Below are 21,751 nucleotides of genomic sequence, written 5' to 3' on the forward strand. Positions count from 1 at the left end.
CAACCACTGTAGGACCACATCCAGTATCAATTTATCTAGTTTTGACCCTCAAGGCCAAAAATGAATATCTAAATAATGTCATACATTAATAGAGAGGCCTAGTAAATATACTGTAGCATTACACATGGTCAGGTAAACAACAAACAATATGGGTATTTGTTTTCAATTTAAGCCCCAGTGTTTACTTAAACTTAGGCCCTGGTTATTCACTACAAATACTCGCTGTCAAAAAGAGTCTAGCTGACCCCACCATTCCCTGTCCCTGGAGCCCCTCCCACCAGCAACTTCACCTGACGAATAACCCCAAGAACAACAACACTGGTGTAGAAAAACTGTTTCATCCCCATAGTCACCGGAGAATGCTCCTAACCAAGCCCCCATAGCCGAGCATCACTGCCCACTGTCCCATGTACCCCAGGGTAACCTTTTATAAGGAAGTACAGTCAAAATTCAGCATATTGTTTACTTTTGAAATGAAATCATTTTTATTTCACTTTCCTTAGAAATGAGTCATCTCTGCAGTGAGTTGTTGGGATTGTAGTCCTGGACAAGATGTAGTCTCTAAATAAACTCGACAAAAACTACAAATCCCAGTGTCCACAGTAGCAGCTCTTGAGTTAGGTTCAAGGATTATTTAGTCAGCTTTTTTCTTGTTGTTAGTGATAAATACATATGTATTTGTTATTCAATAACATTCGTTATTATCAGTTCTTATCATTTATACGATATTCAACTCATGGTACCTTTGCGTTGACTTTCTAATTGTTCTCCTTCTTCTTCCTTTTCCTCCCTGGTGAGTCTGGAGGTGGACAGAGTGTCTGTCTCAGTGTTTTCCAGACAGTGCCTGTTCACAGCCAACGCTACTTAGATTTCAAGCCATTACTGCTAACTGTGCCACTCAAAGGTGTACACATTCAGTTACAATCCAACTCCTCTGTAGCACAACTGTGAAGACCCAGATCTGTACCAGCAGGCTCAGTGTCTCCTCATATAGATAGGTATGTCCTCCCAGCTTTATTAGTTAGATCATTAAAATAGTTATTTGTTATTCATTAGCGTCACTTTTGGAACCAAACCCAGGGTAGATTAATTCAGGTAAGGTATTGAGATAAGAAAAACATTTTAGGCTATGCACCATATAAAAAAAATAATAAAACATTGAAGAGCAGAGCTTAGTCTATGCCAGGAACATGATAATTCTATGACAAAATGGTCAGGGTTAACTGGTATTGGATATGAGGTTCAGGAGTGATTCATTTGTTCAGGTTTAATTTCTTGGAAAAAATGCCTTTTTTAACTTTATTACTGCATTCATTAATTGTACTGTATTTGTTTCTAATATGTCATGTTTGTGTTCAGTTTTATATTGTTCAAATAATATCTCACAATCCGTGTACTTCAGAAGTCAGAATACATTTAGATTAATTGACTAGTCCCTAATAAAAAACACAGACAGGCAGGCAGGATGTAGAATTTATTAATAAAAGTTTGAAGATACTGGGCTTAGTTTATTGTGTATTTGAGACATTGCAGCTTTGACAGCTTCGAGTTTTATTTTATAACAGGAACATTTTACACATGAATCAAGAATCAAGAATAGTCTGTTTGAAATATGAAACACCGTCATTGGACATTTTATAAGCTGAACGTAGAGCATGGGAGCCAACACTCCTTCACCTCCTTGCAACAATTATTCTAACCACTTGGTGTCGCCAAACACAAAGCTTTCTACCCATAGAAGCTTTAAGACTGTGTTTTGTGTTCTGGAAAGCCACTGCATATAACTGGATTATAGCGTTATTAATAGTGATTCTTGTTTTAGGGTGCAATCCCATACAGTGAGATTTCACCTGGAAATATTATTCAATATTATCTGTAAATGTTCTGATGTTCTTATGTTTTTCTTATGATCGTTTGAAACAAGGCACCTGGAGTCAATAAGTATAAACAATAATACAGAAATACAAATGTTCTTAATAACCTGCCTCCATGCAACACTGCCCCTAGTGGATATGAGACATATCATGTAAAATATGCTCCTAGACCAACTGTGGTACGTATTTCATCCACTTGAGACAGATTGTTTCAGGGTTGTGATGATTGAAGCAGAAACTGTGAATAAGAATACAGTAGATAAGATCATTCTGAATGTAAAGTGAGAGCAACACAACCCCGAACCATTCAGAATAATGAAGATCATGAGAGAAATGTGACAAAAAATCTATTAAAATGATATTTGAACTCATAGTTTATCATGGTTTGCCTTGTTTTTAATGTGCTTCACCAGGCCTCTCTGGGCTTTACAATGTTTACATGTGCTTTACCATGCGTTCACTATGCTGTATTCCACTTTGCTATGCTTTTACTATGGGAAACATTTATCATGGAAGCTACATGTCATTACCTCCATTGTCATCTTCATTTCCAGTGAAGCAGCTAGTTAGTGTGGTGAATATTCTGTAAGGGTTGTTGCTAGTTCCCATAAGCGAAAAGTACTATGTAATTTGAATTTCAGTTAATCTACAGGGGGGGGGGGGGGGGGGGGTAATTTGTAAGTAGGTTAATGCTACAAATAGAGACATTACTGCTGTGTAAGGTTCAGTTTTCACACTGAACACGTGGTTTTGTTGAGATGGTTTGGGTTGTGGTTTCCTCTCCAGCAGGTCTTTTGCAATTCATAGGCAACAGATCAGTAATTCTTATAAGCTTCTTGACAGGATTGACGATTAGCAAGTGTCATCAGATTTCAAGTGGCCTACAAGTTTCTTCTAGGCACCAGTGTAGAAATGGATATCCGGACTGGAACCCACTGAAATATGAATTCTGACGAACAAGAGCAGCCCTTTCAGCTGGTCAACCCTCGTCCGGTTCCTGGTAGCTGATTACAATAAGGATTCTTCATCAACAACATGGCTTGGTAACCCATTCCCCTACCCTCCGTTCTACTGTAAGTCTGTCTTTATCTAATTTCCAACTATCTCCTCTGGCCCTGGCTTCTATGCTGAGTTTAAAACTTTGGCTACTCTTTTTCAGACAATAAAAAAACCCTTTTATCAAGCCACCCCGCCTTCGCCCCCCCCCCCCCCCCCCCCCCCACGTCCAATTCATTACTATGTTTGCACAGAAAGCCTATTGTCCAGTATAAGACATTTAGCTATATTACAGATATTGCAGGAAGCAACGTACAGGGAATCAAACCTTTTTTTTCAATTGTTTTATTGGAAGCAAACAAGGTTATTATTAATATCACTAACCGTTCATTTATTAACCTTCAATACAATATAATTATTATAATGCACACATTCATGATACTGCAGGAAGAACCACATGGCTTGGTGATTGACTTCTCTATATTCTATGGCCTCATCTGGTTATAAAAAGAAAGGCTGAAGGTGTGTCAGTGACTGGTTGATTGGTTGAGTGATTGGTTGGTTGAGTGATTGGTTGGTTGATTGATTGGTTGGTTGATTGATTGCTTCATTGATTGATCGATTGATTGATTGATTGTATAATGAGTGGGGGGTGTGAGATGTTTAGAAGGGCTGTGCTGGAGATGAACTGTGCTGGAGAAGGGAGCTGTAATTCAAAGTGTAGTCTCACCAGTGCATCATACAACCTCATCATAACCTCCTTGGATTTGAACTCTGCACTACTGGCTATATACACAAGCATTCTTTTGCCGTTTTTGATTGCTTCCCCACACCGTGTGGTTGCTAACAGTGATGAATCTATTACAACACTAAGGTCTTTCTCATTGGTGTGCCTGCTCTAGTTCTATCCCCAAACTGGCATCTTGATTGGTTCGCCAATTAATGAATAGATGAATGCATTTGGTACTATACAGGTGTGTATTAAATACGTCTAGTCTAGGGGTATGCTGTAGGAACAGTTTGAATGTTAACTGCAATTGTAATGTGTGTGGCTGTACCTGGGAAAGCTGCTTCTTCCCCTATAAGCCTGAAGATCAGCATCAGTATTAAAAGGCTGCCCTGTCACAAAGACATTCTTACCCTAAACGAGACAGAGTCAGATTATTAATTGTTATTAGATTATTGTTTCATTTGCACAAGCAAACCCAAGGAATGCTGTTTCTTCAGCAATATTCTCCCTACTGCTTTATAATGTGTATGTCATTTTATAAAGTATGTATTTACAAGAGCAACATCCTTGTTAAGCAGTAGAGTAGAAAGTTATTCCAGGTGTTTGATACATAAGGACTATTAAAGTTATAGGGTTAACTAGCTTGATTTATTCTAAAATAAATGAATAAATAAAGCAGTATATATTTTAGCATATTTTAGAGAAAGCAGGAGAATGTTTTTGTCACCTTTCTCTTTTCTTCTTCTTCTCCTCTGTCAAAAGTGCTTTTGCTTGTGGGTTGACGGTTTGGTATTTATGACCTTCCCCCACAATCAGCTTTGTGGAGTCTTTTCAGAAGCATTTTTGATTTTTGATAGGTGATTATTTGTCTTACTTACTTCTTTCTGTTATCCTTTTGATATAAAATTATTAGAATTTCACTTTGCTTGCTTCCTTAGAAATGTGTCATGTCATGTCAATGTGGCAGTGAATTGTGGGATTGTTGTTCAGGGCAGGATTTAATCGCTCATTAAACTCAATTGAAAAAATAAATAAAAATCATTTCCCAGTTTGCACAGCGATAGCTCTTAAGACTAATATTTATTTCATCGCAAATGAAATGGTCTGCTTTCAAATTACTTCTACTCTTGACTCCCTGCACACACAATCACTGGGGAAGCTGAGCACCTGGGAATCAATACAAACACCTATTCAAATCAGGGATTTCCCTGTTCAGACCAAACCACACCCCAGGAAAGCTAGTAATTTGTTATGCTAAATAACAGACAGGGTTTTCTGACCACATGTAAATGTAAATAAGCAAATGTACACTGAATAAGATAAATAGACACATGTAGACACATTTATTGTTTGACATCCCTAATCAAATTTGACTTACTCTTGTATTATTATTATTATTATTATTATTATTATTATTATTATTATTATTATTATTATTATTAAGCTTCCAAGCCCATGGCTGGGAAGCCTATTGTTGTTGTTAAAATTATTATTATTATTATTTTTCTTTCTGCCATAACCTTAAAAGTTGCATGAAATGAAAACCATTGCAGGAAAACTTTTAACATTTCACAGAGTTGTAAACGCCAATGGGAACTAATGTCCACAGCTGAATGAAGGCGATTGGTCACATGGTTTGGCAGACAAATTGTGGACAACCACTTACCGCAGAGTTCTGAAACCTGTCCAAGATGCACGGTGCTTGAAATGAAGCTGATTGGTTCAGCGGTATGGCGGCCATGTTGGATAACCCAATTAGCATTTCAGCATTGCGCATAAAATGAACACTATTGAACAAAAACCCTGGAAACTAGTAGTGTCTACAACTGAGGTGCCAGGTTATTGACGAACCCCTGATAAAGTCAACCTACCCTGCTTAATGTCACCATGGCTGAGTCCCTTTGAAGTGGGATTGTAGGACTTTGACTGCATTTTGTAAGTACTTTAACCATCAGTGAACAAAATGTACAAATGGATGAGATTATTAGTAATTGAACATGCAAAAACAAGTGAAAGAATACTGTTACTCATCTAAATGAACTGTGTGGCAAATAACTCTTACTTAATTCAGGTGAAAAGATCACCATTTAATTCTGCACCTGTTGCTTTTTTCCCTCTGTGACTAATCAAATAAATCCAAGAGCCGTCCCGAGTTGTTTTCTATGGATTGAATCACCAAGCAGGTTGCACTTCTGCTTCCTCTGCTTCTTGCATCTCTCACCTCTACACTGATGTCAGATAATCTCAAAATGCAGCACACCCTCATGACTATTTAAATAGTCTATTTCCTTTAGTCATCTCACTCTTTTGGGCTAGGTGTGTACGGTGGCAGAATTAACGGTGTGCCTGCTTAACAATGGAGAAACCGCCCTATGTAAGCCTTAAATGTTCTTCAGTGGCAATGCAGTTGTTAAAAGAGACAACATAAAGGAAGCTACAGTACAATGGTAGGAGCTGTCAGATGAATGATACCTCAGTGATACATTTTTCACATTTTAGCAGCAAACACACACACACGCAGAGCTCAATTTAGTGGGTAGCTGTGCAAACGGTGGCCATCTTGGCCCCAGGCTGTTCCTCCTGAGCCTAGATGGCCGCCAGCCACCAAAGACACATCCATCCATATGCAGAGCAGGGGCTCTGCTACAGGTCCATTATGTATAATGTTCCACTTCTTCAAATTAAAGTAAAACCCCTTACATACAGTTGGCCTTTAATTTTAAATCTGAAAAGAACCTTTAAAGTGAAATTCTCAGTGACTGAAGTTACTCCAAGTAAATGAAAAATAATACACAAGATCGCAGAAGAAAGGATTTAGGATTGGAAATAAAAGAAAATATTCACAGAAGACAAATAAGGAATAATTTTGACCTACCCCCAAAACTCAAAATGGTGCTGGTACATTGGGATTTTCTTATTTCAAATACACAGGGTGAAAAATGAGGAGAAATTGCAAAATAAATTTAAAAAGCTGTGTTGATGATGTAAAACAATGGGAAATTAAACAGTAAATAATGGCCTGCATGAGGTTAAGAAGTCAAAGACGAATTTACACTCCTTAGAGTAAATTGCAGCCTGCTTTAGTAAGAATGCCTCAGGCTGTAAGGGTTAAATTAGACATCTCTAGTCTAACAACCCTTGTGAACACAGCGGGCAGCCTAATCACAAACAGATACACAAACAATTTGCCTGATTACTACTCTGTAGGCAGCCTACTTGTGCAAGACCCTCAATAGTACCAGCTTAGAGCACTGCACAGGAAATGCTGTAGACCCAGTGGAAAAAACATGGGGCTGCAGAGGGGTTGTAAAGCCAATAGGACCTCCTGGATGTTTAGTAATTTTTCGATGGACAACTTTCAGCACTTTAGATATTGTAGCAAGTCTATAAGTGCAATAATTCACAATGAGGCAGTTGATAGTTTTATTAAATAGAGGAGCTTTGAGAAGAGAGCTTGCTGGGGAACGTCCTGTGGAACTTCAGTACCAGTACCAGTATCTCATATATTTGGAGACACTAAATCGCATACAACAATGGAAAGCTCTTTTAGCAGCCAACCAAACATCTTTATCAGGAACAGAGAGCTAGTGAAATCCAGCCACGGACAGTGTACCCATGACCTCATGTAAATGAAAGAACAGGGAAAGCTATGGATCCAAAAACAATCTCGTCCAATGAAACAATTAAAACATTATAACAGGGAACAGCAGCATTTGGATAACTGGGCCTAATTAAGCTCAGGGGACACACCCCATGGAACCCTCACTACAATGAAATCTCTTGGTGTCTGTTTGCATTCTTTCATGGTTTAGCCTCCAGTGCACACAGACCTTGCTTGCTTTACAGTCCACAAAGGTAAGTTTAGCTCCAGGGAACAAGCTGCTCACCCCTCCCTCTTTAAAATCGGCTTGACCCTACAAAGCACTGAGCCTAGTATCCTCGCTACGAGTCCTGTGACTTGTGCACTTTCAGAAGTTTGGCTATTAATGCTCTACACTCTTTCAACACAAGCTGAAAAGGTAAAAACTTTGTTAAAAAATGTGGAACACTACACCCTAAATTTACTCCACAAGAAAAAAGCCACAGCATGTGTCAATGCACAGTGGCCTACACCCAAAGTCAACAACTCCAGATAGTCAGTTGGCTGTGAAAATCATCTCCCTCAATTCACTGACTATTTTAAATTAGCTGGCGTCACGTCTACAATAACAAACACTCCTAAGATAATGATCAAAATATTAATGCCTGGTGTGTCACCAGGATTAATGTCTGTTACATTTCAATAGGCTGTTCATACTAGCCTTAGAATTGGTTGACGTTTAGAGCAATGAGCTAGAGATGACAATGGCCAACAATGAATTGGATTGCGTAACTAGGGTGTACTACAGTTTAGCATTGATAGCTATACAAAATATATGGCCAACCTCACCATATTAAGTTATATAGTCAGTATGCTGCTTTCAAATCAGTTGGAGTCCAACCCACACATACAGAGCAGCAATTCAGAAAGAAATCCTGCCAGCTGTATAATATTGTAGTATGGCACTGAAGGCTAATTCGACATGGCTTTCATCACTGGGTTTGAATCTAGCTCAGGTCACGTTACGAAAAAAAAAACAACCCAGTGCATCATTTATTAACACCTTTACACCAAAATTAATTTTGCTTTAAGTACCTGAACTCAAAAGCATGCCTATGTTGTTTGTTAATAGTTTTGTCACATGAACAGTTTCATTTCCCTTTCTCAAAAAAGAAACTTGTCCAATGTGTCACGACTGGAGTCCCTGTGCTGAATGACAGGAATGAGGATTAGCAACAAGGTGGGTTTTCATCAGCGTTGGAGCTCTCTGCTGGCACCACCCCTGACTATAGCTAGAGCAACTGTCCCTATTGTCTTAACACAGCCTTAAACAACAACATTAACAAAGGTTTTTCTGAAAACCACACGCAACGTGGAAAATACTTCTCTCAGTACAACTGGAACAACAAAACATCAGACAGAAAACAGAGACACCGCCAACAAGCCGTGAATCTTGAATTACAGGAAGGGAAGTGGACAGTCTTACTCTGGTTTATTCAATGTTTTTTTTTTTTTTTTGCTTGTACAATGGAGGCTGGGCTTCATTCTGGACTTAAGCCAAGTGTCTACTACCTCTAGTACAGTCCCAGCTAAGACCTACTCAGAGCTGACAAGAGGCACCCAGTCATCTCCAGTGTGAAGACAACAGCGGTAAGAGGACATTTATTTCTCTGCTGTCTTTACTGTACTGTACATGTATAGATTTAGTTTCTTAGTTTTAGCACAGGTATGGGGTAACCAGGTAGGTACAGGTAGGCTGTATTAATCAACCAAAAGACAAAAAGAAAAGTTATTCATGTTATTGTTTCAATGCTGAGCTGCTTGTTTTACTTATTGTTCTTGTTGGAATGTACCTTTGAAAAACAAGACCTGAACTTGTTTCAAGACTTTAGTGTAATCAGGTAATCCCTGTGAGATTTTAAACAGGTAGTCACAATATAAATGAATGGAATTTAACATTCTGTGGTGAAAAATATGATCATTGTTGTCATAACAAAAGTAAATTCATGAAACCTACGTGTTGCTCATATTGAAAGAAGTGCTTATTAATTCATGAGGAATTAATGTTAGGTCAATATCAATTAGTTATTAATTATAAAGTTAACATAAATTCATTCATTTAATGAACTGGTTATTTGTATCTTAATTTTCGTTTTTTTCTATATTAACTAGATGTTTTGTGGTATACTGTATACAATAATTACATATCATACAGGATTCTAAGACAGGTGATGACTTAATTAACTGGTTTAACAAACAATCTAGGTAATTTGATCACATTCATAAGACCATATTTGTCAATATAAATAAATCAATGAAATACATTTTCACCAAGATTAATACAGCATGTGGTGAGGTCAAAGTCTATTTCCTGAGTGTCTGGCCAAAAGTTTTGCATCACCCTCTAGAATTAACACATTTTGTTTCATAATGTTGAATGAAACCTGCTGAATAATGCAGAATTTGGATAACTGAGCCGAATTAAGCTCATGGAATTCCTTGGTGTCTGTTTGCATTCTTCCATGGTTTAGCCTCCAGTGCACACGGTCATTTCTTGCTTTACAGTCCACAAAGGTAAGTTTAGCTCCAGGGAACAAGCTGCTCACCCCTCCCTCCTTAAAACCGACTTGACCTTACAAAGCAAGAAATGTGTGGTGACGTCTGGCTTCAGCTATGGCCAAAAGTTTTGCAACAGCCTATATAATTAACTAATGTAAAAACCTATGTATAAGTCTATTTTCTAGGTATTTTTAGGGGGTCCTAAAAAGGGGGAAGCGACTTATACACCGGTTTTTACGGTAATTCTGCTTCATAAGGTCGAATAAAAACTGATGAATATATATATATATATATATATATATATATATATATATATATATATATATATATATATAATTATGTCTCAATCCTAAAATTCTAGATGATGCAAAACTTTTGGCTATGGCTATGTATACAATGTAATCATGATGTTACCTCAAAACTAGTATTTATAGGTCGACTTTATAGGTGTTATAGGTGTTTATAGGAGGCTGTGTGGTCCAGTGGTTAAAGAAACAGGCTTATAACCAGAAGGTCCCCGGTTCAAATCCCAATTCTGCCACTGATGCACTGTGTGACCCTGAGCAAGTCACTAAACCTCCTTGTGCTCCGTCTTTCGGGTGAAACATAGTTGTAAGTGACTCTGCAGCTAATGCATAGTTCACACACCCTAGTCTCTGTAAGTCGCCTTGGATAAAGGCGTCTGCCAAATAAATAATAATACTTTTGCCCATAAGTAATATGTTCAGTTAGTACCGTCTTTAAAATAATAATCAATTTCATGTTGAAATTGGACTCCTGAGTGACTGGTTTCTTTAGTCTTTCATAGTTTACCCTTCTGTATCCTTCAACAATAAAAAAAAATAGCAGTTTACACTTTAATATGTGTATGAAAATGGATTTCTAAGTATGCAATTAAACATTAAATATCTTTTTGTTTTAATATTTTAAAACATTTCTCTTAAATAAAACAGGTCTCTCTTTATTTTCACTTTCTGTGAAACTGTTAGCAATCTTACTAACATGTTAACACATGTTGTTCATTTTTAGTTAACAGTAGTATAAACAAATACAGTGGGTAGAATAGAATACTGTGCAATCTGATATGTGCAATCTGATATGTAAAACATTTCTGCAGTGGCATCTTTAAAAAGAAATGCAACGCCATTGCAATGATATGATTGACTCTGGTATCCCAATGTAGGGGTTGTGATGTGTGCTGAACAGTTTTATCTGGCCCCTGTTTTACCAGTTTATAAATAGGTTACTGATTCCAACCCCATATGTAAGGGGACAAAGAGAATGAAGAAGAATTGCATTTTTTATATAAATTGAATGATTTTTTTTACATTTTGTGGAGCTTATTAATTAAATGTTCATACTGCTATGGTCAAACTTATTGTTGGCAACTACATTGCATTCAATAAAACGCTATACTTATTTCTAAATAAACATTTAATATTTTGTTGCAGAGGTGGTGCTGAGTTTTGGAGGAGAAGGGGAGGAAGGTGGAAAAAACAAAAACCAGACAGAGAATGAGTGTTCGACCCAGAGCTTAAATAGAGAGGTTAATGGATAGATTGCTGGATTAACTAGGGAGGAGCCCCTGCACCTGTTCCACGAACAACACCCAATGCTTACAAAAAAAACATTAAAAATTCAATGATGAATGTTTCAAATTGAAGTCTTTTTCAGTGTCTTCACTGGTATTTGTACATTCAGCTCTACTGAGTGTTTTATAGTTCTGGATGAACATTAATAAACACATGATTGCATCGTCCATGGCAGTAGGAAAGCAGTCCTGTTTCTTTCGGTTTATCTTTGAGGTGAATTGTCCCATATCGAAGTATATTTAACTTTATTTTCATCTATTGAGTCACTGCTGGTTGTTTATCAATTATAATATGAAAGAGGCTACTTTAATGATCATTACTCTTTTAGCAATACGTATTGGTAGTATTTAAAATAAACCAAGCTTTATTATACGTTTTTCCTAAATAATATTTTACTTTTTGCATTTCAAGCTGATGGCATAACTATTTTAAAACTGTGGTAAGGTGTGTCATTTGTAGATAATTGATGCTATATGAATAATATATTGATCAATATATGTGTTTTCCAATATATTGACATTCTAGAAACTGATATCACAAAGGTGTACCGGAAGCCATAATAATAGTACAGTATTTAATGTGATTTCAAAATGTCACATCTTTCAAAAATCAGTTTTTAGTTAAGTATATGAAACTACAAAGCGGTATGTAATTCAATATGTGAGTGTTGCATTAAGTTACATTCAGCAGGTTTATTCAGTTATTTCTATAGGGTGATGCAAAACTTTTGGCCATAGCGGTACAGTATGTATGATCCCATATCCCAAAACTGATATTTTTAAGATGACTCTTGACCAATAATGTACTGAAGATAAACGGCATTTCTGACAAACGTTTCAGGAACCCTTCGAGAATTGATGTCTTCATATGTTACAATGTGTGGGTTTTTGGGACATTTTTATATGTTACCGGTATGATGTTGACCCCACGGCCGTCCCTCATCTCCTCATCACATCTCCATGGAGACAAATGGATAAACATGGAAAAACATGGAACCCCTTCATTCTGTGGAAAATGTGCTCTATTATTCTCTGCTGCTCCCAGAACATGTGGTTTTAGCCTGCACCTGTATGAATTTGCATGTTACTGTTCTGTGTTGTTTGATAGCATATGCAACATAAAGTACTTTAGAAAATGAAAAAGAGTATTGAATCAAATTAAGAAATAAAGTAAATAGTGGGTTCTTGTTACCTGAAGCATGGAAACTAAACTTGTAGCTTTGTCAGGAAAAAGTGGAAAATGTTAAACAACACAAGATGGATATACACTGCAATAGTGTCCTGTGTTTCCTCTTGTTAATATCATTTTCTGCAGCCAAGTAGCCACGAAATACTAAAGAATACAGAAGTATCAAAGACCACACCACAGGCATTTCACAGTTCTGAATTCTTTCTCAAATGCTTTCAGATAACACAGAAAGGTACAATATCAACAGGCATCTGTGTTTTCTGGGTTTATTTTTGAGGAGCACACAACATACTCACTGTTAAGAGTCTTTGTTTTGAGCAGACTGGGGTTGTTTTTTAAAACCTCCTGATACCCGTTCATTGGGAAACAGGTTTGGCCACTTCATGTGATTACTGGCACAATAGGAATGAGAGTGAGTTGGACGGAAATCATATCTAACACCTTAAATTTTAAGCCCAAATGTTTCTTTAAACTTTCACTTCCATGTATTTGTATATTATAGTAAATCTAAAAAAAACAATATCCACTCTTCAAGTCTATTATCGCTATAACCTTGAATATCACTGCAAAAACAATATTGTTTCTTTGTAAATATTTGATTAACAATGTTTCTCCATCTTGAACCTAAAGGTTCCTAATATTAGATTTACAAATAAAGTTCTAGGCCTGTTATCATTTTCTTTTCCATTCTAATAACCCTGAATAAAACAATGCAATGATTAAAAATGATAATAATAAAAAATTCCAAGATTCCAAACAGCAATGTGACAGACTAGAGTTGAACACTCTTCCTGCAGCCTGATCTGAGGCACCAGACTTCAGACTCTGACTAGTGACTATACTTTGATATATAATCTGATCCTTTATCAGATCTTCCCTGAGAAATGTTTACCACTGTATTTTTGCAAGATATTTTTGCAGTTCCCCATGCTTTTCTCATGGTTATACTATGCATCTACCATAGTTTATCTCATGCTTATTAATATGCTTTACCATATCTTGCTGGTCTTTGCAATACTTACCTGTGCTGTACCATGCCTTCACTATGCTTTATTACACATGTTGCAGGAAGAGTATTCAGTCGGCATGCACAATCTAGACCATTTGCCTTGAGGATGTAACTCTCACCCATGAGTAAAGTCATTACTCTGAATACACTTGCATTATGTCAGCTTCGGGCAATACATTTACTATATGTGCATGCTGTTCTGATAGAAACTGAAACTGCACCAGATACCGGAACAGTATTACAAATACTTTTGAGCAATAAAGAGCCATCAACAACAGAACAATCCCATAAAAAGTCTCTTACAGGCAAAAAAATGATATATACACAAAACAAATTTAGAATGTATCTGAAGAGCTCAGAGGGACAAAATAACTTTTGATGAAGAGGTCACCTGAAGAACCCTGTCTACTAATGAAAGAACTTTTTAAAGGACTTCTGTGTGTTGATCTATATAGAAGACAAGTCAAGGACCTTTTAAGGCTTTGCGAATCCTTTTGTTCTGAGTGTAGTTTTCGATTGCTTTGTTGATTGCTTTGCTTGGTTGACTGACAGTAAGAATCAGAGAAGAGGAACTTCAATAAACTTCTTGTTCTTTTTCTCCTCTCTGAATCTAGATTCCTCTCATCAGCCAACATGAAGATTGCATCCTTTAACATCCAGAAATTTGGGGTGAATAAAATATCCAAAAAGGAAGTCCTGTCAACTATCATCAAGGTGAGGACAGAAGTATCTGGTTTACCCCTGCTGTCTATAAAATGTTAACAATCAAAATGGAAGACTGTTTGACTTCCAATAAACTACAGAACTTAATATTAGCTCAATTTGTTTTATCAAAGCACTGTAAACCAAATCTTGTTACCACAGTTGCTTTTAAATGTATGAATAGATTTCCTTAAATGTTGTATATTGTATTTGATAATGAGGGCATTTCTCTATATCGAAATCCCCTTTAAAGTACATAGAGCTGAGAAAATAATTTCAGTAAATCTAACCTAAATTGACATCCTTTCACAGACCGCTTATCTCATGTATAAAACATTGGTATATTGGTATTTTTTATAGCTAGCGTAACGAGCAGTGTTGTGTGATACACTGCTGTTACGGGTTCTGTCCTGTCCCCTGTCACTAAGATGAGATGAGGTTTAAAGGATTTGATTTTAGAAACACACTCAAACTCCCAGTAGGTCTGCACTTTTTCAGTACCGTAACCTATCGCTGCCTTTTCTTTGACTCATGTGTTTTTATCATCTCTCTTGAGCGTTTGAAGTTGTCACATATAGGAGTGCTGACATATCTTGAAGGAGCGATCAGCTTATTGTATTCATTCGTGCAAATACATGTTTACAATAACGTGTGCATCTTTTTTCACAAAAAATTGGAAAAACTTTGAAATGACAATAATTAGTATTAGGTAATATTAACTGAGTTTGGTCTGTGTATTTTAAATTGTATGATCACTTTGTGACTTTTTGCCCCACCCTTTTTTTCCAGATCGTGTCTCGATATGACATCATCCTCATTCTGGAAGTTGTTGATGCCGATGGAAAAGCTGTGGAAAAATTTGTGACTGAGCTGAACAAGTAGGAAAATTAATAGTACTCATTTTGTGGAGTAGATTCCAAAAGCTCAAAACCAGACGACACTGGGTGCAGCCAGTACTGAAGAGAAGGAAACAGCTGGAGGGGACACCACAGGCTAATGAAGATTACATGTTTATTTCAGAATATTACAAATTCCTCGTATTTGTTCATATAGGGTCATGTTTTCTTTGTTGTTATACATATCATTCACACCCAGCTCTACAGCTGTCATTGTATTACTTTTTTGATGTATCATATAATTGTTTATAACAACTCCATGACAACAGTGCATGAATGTCAGGGGACTCCTGATCATTTTTAATGCCTATACGATATGATTTTGAGTCCAGAACTAGTGCATCCCTCTCATACGACAATTACAGACGTGGTGTGGATTGTTCAGTAGGAAATATTTGCATAATTAACATTCGATGCGATAACTGTACGTTATAATTGGATAAGGATAAGAAGGAAATGGTGTGCAATGACCTTGAGCTGTGGGAACAGTACTTTATTGAAATTGCTAAAAAAAAAAAACACACACAACATTGGAAACCAGCCATTAGACAGTATCTCTTTCATCCCTGTCCTTCACTCACAGACTGTTTGCTTGTTCTTTGTGTTCGCAGGGCGCAAACCAAGCACTATTCTATGTCTCTCAGCCCACGACTGGGCAGAAAGACATACAAGGAGCAATTTCTATTCCTTTACCGGTAAGACAACACAGTTTTAAAGAAAAGAAAAAAGTGCCAGAATTTGTGTGCAGTGAGGTCTCTTTCTGTAACTGTGTGTGCAGTGAGGTCTCTTACTGTAACTGATGTATTCTTGTTGTTGTTTAGATTCACTTTGTACATCATTGTCTGTTTTGAAACAACAACATTGATTAAACCTCTGATATTTCATACCCCTACCAAGTTGCTCTTTAACTAAGCTGTGAGGCTGTGCCATCTGCAAATTGCAAACACGACCAGCAGGAGTAAGGAATGATCTACTAATTACCACAACATGGGCTGTGCTTTGTTTTGCACAAACCAAACTGAATTTCAAAGCCCTTCTCAAATTGGCACACTCAAATGTATATGGGCTTGCATTTTATGTCTTCATAAATTATTTTTTTAAAAGTGTAGCTAGTAAAATGTTTCTGTTACCGGGGCCCAAGAAAGCGTTAACTGGGTACCTTGACAAGTACTTAATTCCCTGCAAAATATTTCAGAATGTCAGCCAGGAACAAAAAATATACTTCCTGGTAAAATGGGCCTCTACCTTCGCCCTTTAGTAAATATGAGTACTTACTAATATAAGCTAATGATAAATGGCATTACCTTCGTACAGTAATTCATTCATAAAACAGTTTTCTCTTGTGGAGGGGGAGGGATGCATATGAAGGGTAGAGGGGCTTGGAATGGTGGCTTGGAATGGTGGCTGAAATTTGCCAGTACGTGATGAAGTCATAACTGAACATCGTCAATGTCTGTGCAGTTAATTAAAATGCTATGTCTGCTAAGGCTGGGCCTGTTTCAAGTAAATACAATTTGTTATGTCATTTTAAAGGGATGATTCAGTGAAGCTTACAGATACCTACCAGTATGAAGACAATCAAACAGGAGATGTGGATGCCTTTGCCAGGGAGCCATACATGGTGCGCTTCTCCTGTAAAAACACAGGTATGAACCATTGCTAGAATAGTAATGCACGTTGTATCTTAACTTCAAACCACTGGAGATGTGTTCTTATTTTGAAAGCCTCTTTTACAGGCTTGTATTTTGGAATATGTAACTGATCTTTATTTAATCTCCTGGTTATATTATTGTCTAGTCTTGTATGGGGTATTCATATATAATTCACTGTTTGGTTTTATTTTTGGCAGTATCTTAATTTTAAACTGTATTGTCTTTATTTTCTAAGACACATTATGTTTATTTGTGGTTAAATTAGGTTAGATTGCTGTTTGAGTGCACACAATAAATTTATCCTAGAAACATGATCATTGGTCCATCTGTTCCTGTACTAACAGTCTCATGGTTTTTTACTTGTTTTTTAGGATGTGTGAGTTTGTCAAATACCTCCCTGTAGATTCAAAGTTAAACAGCTGTTTTAAGATACCGATTAGCTTCCTGTGCTGTAGGTCAAATTGTCTTACTACATGTATACCATTGGAGTGAATCTGGCCTTAAATAACAAGCAGTGATTAGCTACCAGAAAAGTATTGTGTACCTACAGTATAATATAACCAATGATAACTAATGTTAATAATAAATATAAAAACTGTCCCCCAGTCCTGAACTGACACAATACCCTTAAAGTGACGGTAGCTAACAAAATGATCTGATAAATCTTACCTGTTTGGCACTTTCATTCACTATATGTCACAAATGTGCAGTTTTGAAAGAAGCACACGTTCTCAGTTGTCTTGTCTTGCCTTCCAGGAAGTCTGTCACTGCTGCACTGCCTAGGTCATTTCAGCACAGCAGTGTCTTTAGGGTCAAACAATCTTACTGTCACTGCTGCCCTGCCTAGGTCATTTCAGCACAGCAGTGTCTTCAGGGTCAAAAAATCTTACTGTCACTGCTGCACTGCCTAGGTCATTTCAGCACAGCAGTGTCTTCAGGTCAAATAATCTTACTGTCACTGCTGCACTGCCTAGGTCATTTCAGCACAGCAGTGTCTTCAGGGTCAAAGAATCTTACTGGCATCATTCATCAGGGGAAGTGGGGACAATTTTGTGCAATTACCATAAAACTGAAAGACTATCTGAAAGCAAGGCCTGCAAACAGAGATTTCTTTAACCTGGTGTAGTAGCAGATCTCACGTTTTAAAATGAAAACTACATGTTTGTTATAACATCTGTTTCATTCAAAACTGGACATGTGAGACCTAATTAAATCGATATCCATGATGGAGAAAATGTATTTATGGAAATCCTTTTGTAGCTCAGTGGTAACTGAAGCACCATAACCCTATACAGCTCTGTGTGCTGATTTGAGTGTTTCTCCCCTGCTCCAGTGCTGAAGGATCTGGTCCTGATGCCAGTGCACACCACACCTAGAGATTCCTTTAAGGAAATTGATGAGCTCTACGATGTCTTTCAGGTCGTCAAGAAGAAATGGAAAACTGATGTATGTCATCCAATTTAATCATACCGTAGCATTACAAACTATCATACCAATAATTAATCTGATGTTTCTGTAAGGTGCTTTTCAGTGCCTGGTGATAATGTGTCCTTTGTAACTCCCTCCATATTAATAAAGGGTTGGCTTTTGTCTCTAAATGGAGTTTATACAGGAGAAACATTTTACCTCTCTCAGCAGAAATGCTATGGCTGAAGTTTTCTGCTGAGAAGGACGACATGTGGAGCAGAAAAAAACTACAAATCCTCTTCCCCAAGTGGGTGTAAGAAACCCCACATTTATTTATTGCTGTTTTATTTCTCCCACCCACTGGGGGCAGAGCATTGTACTGTGCTACCAGGATGGGGTGGTCAGTGCTTGACGTCAATATTCCAAAACACAGACACTAATCGACTCTTTTCTTCACAGAACATCATGATCCTGGGAGACTTCAATGCAGACGGAAAGTATGTGTCCAAAAAGAAAATGAAAAAAATCCGTCTCAGGACTGAGCCTGGTTTTCACTGGCTGATTGGGGATGACGTCGACACCACAGTCAGTACTGGGAATGACAACACTTATGACAGGTAAATACAGCTTCCAGAGCTGCCTAATAGTAATATGACACCAGAATCAGTGCCCTCTAAATGGGAGTAGTAGACAGTGGGGGAGCCGTGGGAAAAGGGAGGTGGACCTTCTCTGTAACAGGGCAGATTGTAAACTAAATGTACTGCATATCAGAGAACACAGGTACAAAATGAATGGAATTCAAGAGTAAGTCTCTGAAAAGAATCTTGAGGTGATCGTGGACTCCATTAAATGCCGATGTGGAAAGGCAAACAATGTTCGGTTGAATAACCAGAAGTGTGGAGTGCATTTCTTGGGAAATTATGTTAAGCCAATACAATGAATACTGTGCCCAGGGAGATTTATAGAAATTTATAAATTGCATATATAAGGTTAACCCCATGTACTATTTGAGACTTAGCAAAGACTATGAATAGCTACAAATGCGGAAAACAAAAGGTGGGGACCCGTATCTACGCAGAGTGATGTCAGAAATTCTTAGAATGACTATTGTTTTTGTAGTGAAGTATAGTTCGACTACAAGACATCTTCAATAAGCAGCAACAAGCTGAAATCTGCTGTTTTGAGAAGTCAATCCTGCTTTTCTTCAAGGTCCTGCTCAGTATACTTGGGCACAAAGTGGCTTCTTGTAAAACCATACCATGTACAGTGCTCCATTTTTTACATCTCACCTACACCTATACAAAATGTTGAAAACAGTGAATTATTGAATGTATTAAAAATGATGTGAATTAATACTGGATGCAAATAGATTTAACAACCTTACTTACTTTTAACAATATACACTTTACTATCTTCATTTTATTTCTATTTATTATTCCAGAATTGTGATTTATGGGGAAGACATGCTGGAGGCTGTTGTTCCACATTCAGCCAAACCTTTTAATTTCCAGAAAGAGTACAGGCTTAATATGGAACTGGTAAGTGCATTTGCCAATCGGATGTCCTAACTTAACACACCAGCCTGTAAAACTACATTTAGATAAATGAGCAATCAATGTATGTTGATAGTTTCATTAAGCTATCAAAGGATTCTTTATTTTAAGCTGATGTATTTCATATATAAGTGTATATGACAAGTGCAGTCTTTCGGCCATTCACTTTAAGTGGGAATCCAAATCGTGTTTCTCTGCCACGTTACAATGTTTCAGAAAAGGTCAGCTGACGGTATTAGAGGCAGCGGAACGTCGCCAGCATGATCACTCAGAATCGGAGCGAAAGCAGCATATCATTTTATTTATTAAAATCCAGAACCTTAACAAAAATATTATTATTATTATTATTATTATTATTATTATTATTATTATTATTATTAATAATAATAATAATAATAATAATAATAATAATAATAATAATAATAATAATAATAATAATAATAATAATAATAAACCCTGCTTAAAGCAGGGAATCAATCAGGGGCGAGTTTATGTTTATGAATCAGTGAAAGTTTCACACCTTATTGCACAATGTTCACAAAATGGATTGTTTTGTGGCACACTGAGGCTTGATCACTGTTTTTTGCAATACCAAGCAAGCCCACATTTCCCAGCGACTGCATCAGCAGCACTGGTATACTGTATATTGTAACGCTGCATGAAAATAAACAGGTTCACACAGGCACTATTCATGCAAACTGTTTATTGTAAACACAGGTAAAAGAAATAAAAACAAAATGACCACTGTCAGCTGGGGATCACGGCAAAGAAATAATAATAATAAAATAACTGTCTATTCTCAGTCTCTCACTTGCTCTCCGCTTCACAGCGCTATTTCAAAATGATTATGCCAGAGAATATGTTCTTGTGTGAGTATATATTTATATGAAACATTTTCCTTCATAAAAAGCTACCGTTTTTTTTTAAATTATTATTTAATCGTGGGTAGGTCAAACTGTATAACAGAGCAAGTGTTGTAATAAAATATGTCTTTAAAAATATAGTCTGCTGAGGCTGTTGTTAGTTTAGACTTCACTGTATAAAGCGTTCAATAACTCCGTTATCAACAGCCGTTCACTCTTCTGAATAGCAGGTTGACGCTCAGGACCAATGAAAACTTTATGCTAATGAGGTCATCGTTAACCTTTCTCTCAATTCGTTTAAAACATGCCTTCATAGACGGAAATTGTTGGGGCTTAACGACGCATCTGAATTATCTCTTATGAATAGCAACTGCCGTTAAATAGGCGGCTATGGACGAAATACGATCGTGTACTCCAGTTTGCTCATTTCGACAGGCGTTAACCCTTTATGAATAGACCTCTTAATGTGATCACTTTCGACTCATTACTCTTCCTTAAACTCTGCCTAATTTAACGGGCATTGTTAAACAATGGCGAGTCCATCCAAGTGGATGTCAATATGTTACGATCCAAAAAAAGAACCCATCTTTTGGCGCCCATGTCTATAGCCTTGTTCATAGTGAATCACAAAGACCTGTAGTGATCTACTTCTGTCTTTCTATTTTTAAATGAGCCCCCTAAGTATTTACTGGAGAATTGTGCCGACTGACACCCCCCTCCCCTCCCCTCCCCTCCCATCAGTTGTGAGGGCTATCAGTATGGTAGCCTTAGATCCAATGTATCTAGTCTAAGAGAAGTACATTTTGATAATACATATTTTGTTTGTTTCTTTAGGCGAAGGATGTGAGTGATCACTACCCAGTTGAAGTTGAACTGAAGTCTGCACATTAGGACAACATTAAATACTGGAAGACCAAACTCTGCAGATGTATAGCCACAGCCTGAAAACTGTAGTATATGGATGGATCATCTGTCTATCTATTTAATAAAGTAAAAAAAAAAAAAGGGTTTGGTGTGTCAGCAGTGATATAGTAACCACAACAACAGTCTTCAGTTTGGATGGCAAGTGGTAAAATCAACAACTTTGCATGTAGACTGATTACTTTCAGCAACTTTATTACAGCACATTACAACGGACACAGTGCTCTCT

General features: G+C 37.1%; 1 protein-coding gene across 1 annotated transcript in view; it reads left to right on the forward strand.

Moving 5' to 3' along the window:
- The first annotated feature begins 8,443 nt into the window (after nucleotides 1-8,443).
- The window catches only part of LOC117968151 (uncharacterized), a 41,819-nt gene continuing 28,511 nt past the window's right edge, over nucleotides 8,444-21,751 (forward strand). Inside the window, exons 1-9 of the mRNA XM_059000504.1 lie at nucleotides 8,444-8,830; nucleotides 14,143-14,242; nucleotides 15,020-15,108; nucleotides 15,738-15,821; nucleotides 16,660-16,772; nucleotides 18,112-18,224; nucleotides 18,645-18,802; nucleotides 19,627-19,723; nucleotides 21,436-21,483. Of these exons, the coding sequence (XP_058856487.1) occupies nucleotides 14,162-14,242; nucleotides 15,020-15,108; nucleotides 15,738-15,821; nucleotides 16,660-16,772; nucleotides 18,112-18,224; nucleotides 18,645-18,802; nucleotides 19,627-19,723; nucleotides 21,436-21,483 (783 nt within the window). The 5' untranslated portion in view covers nucleotides 8,444-8,830; nucleotides 14,143-14,161. The remainder of the gene's footprint in view (nucleotides 8,831-14,142; nucleotides 14,243-15,019; nucleotides 15,109-15,737; nucleotides 15,822-16,659; nucleotides 16,773-18,111; nucleotides 18,225-18,644; nucleotides 18,803-19,626; nucleotides 19,724-21,435; nucleotides 21,484-21,751) is intronic.

This window comes from Acipenser ruthenus, chromosome 25 (genome assembly GCF_902713425.1).
Source record: "Acipenser ruthenus chromosome 25, fAciRut3.2 maternal haplotype, whole genome shotgun sequence".
Lineage (NCBI taxonomy): Eukaryota > Metazoa > Chordata > Actinopteri > Acipenseriformes > Acipenseridae > Acipenser > Acipenser ruthenus.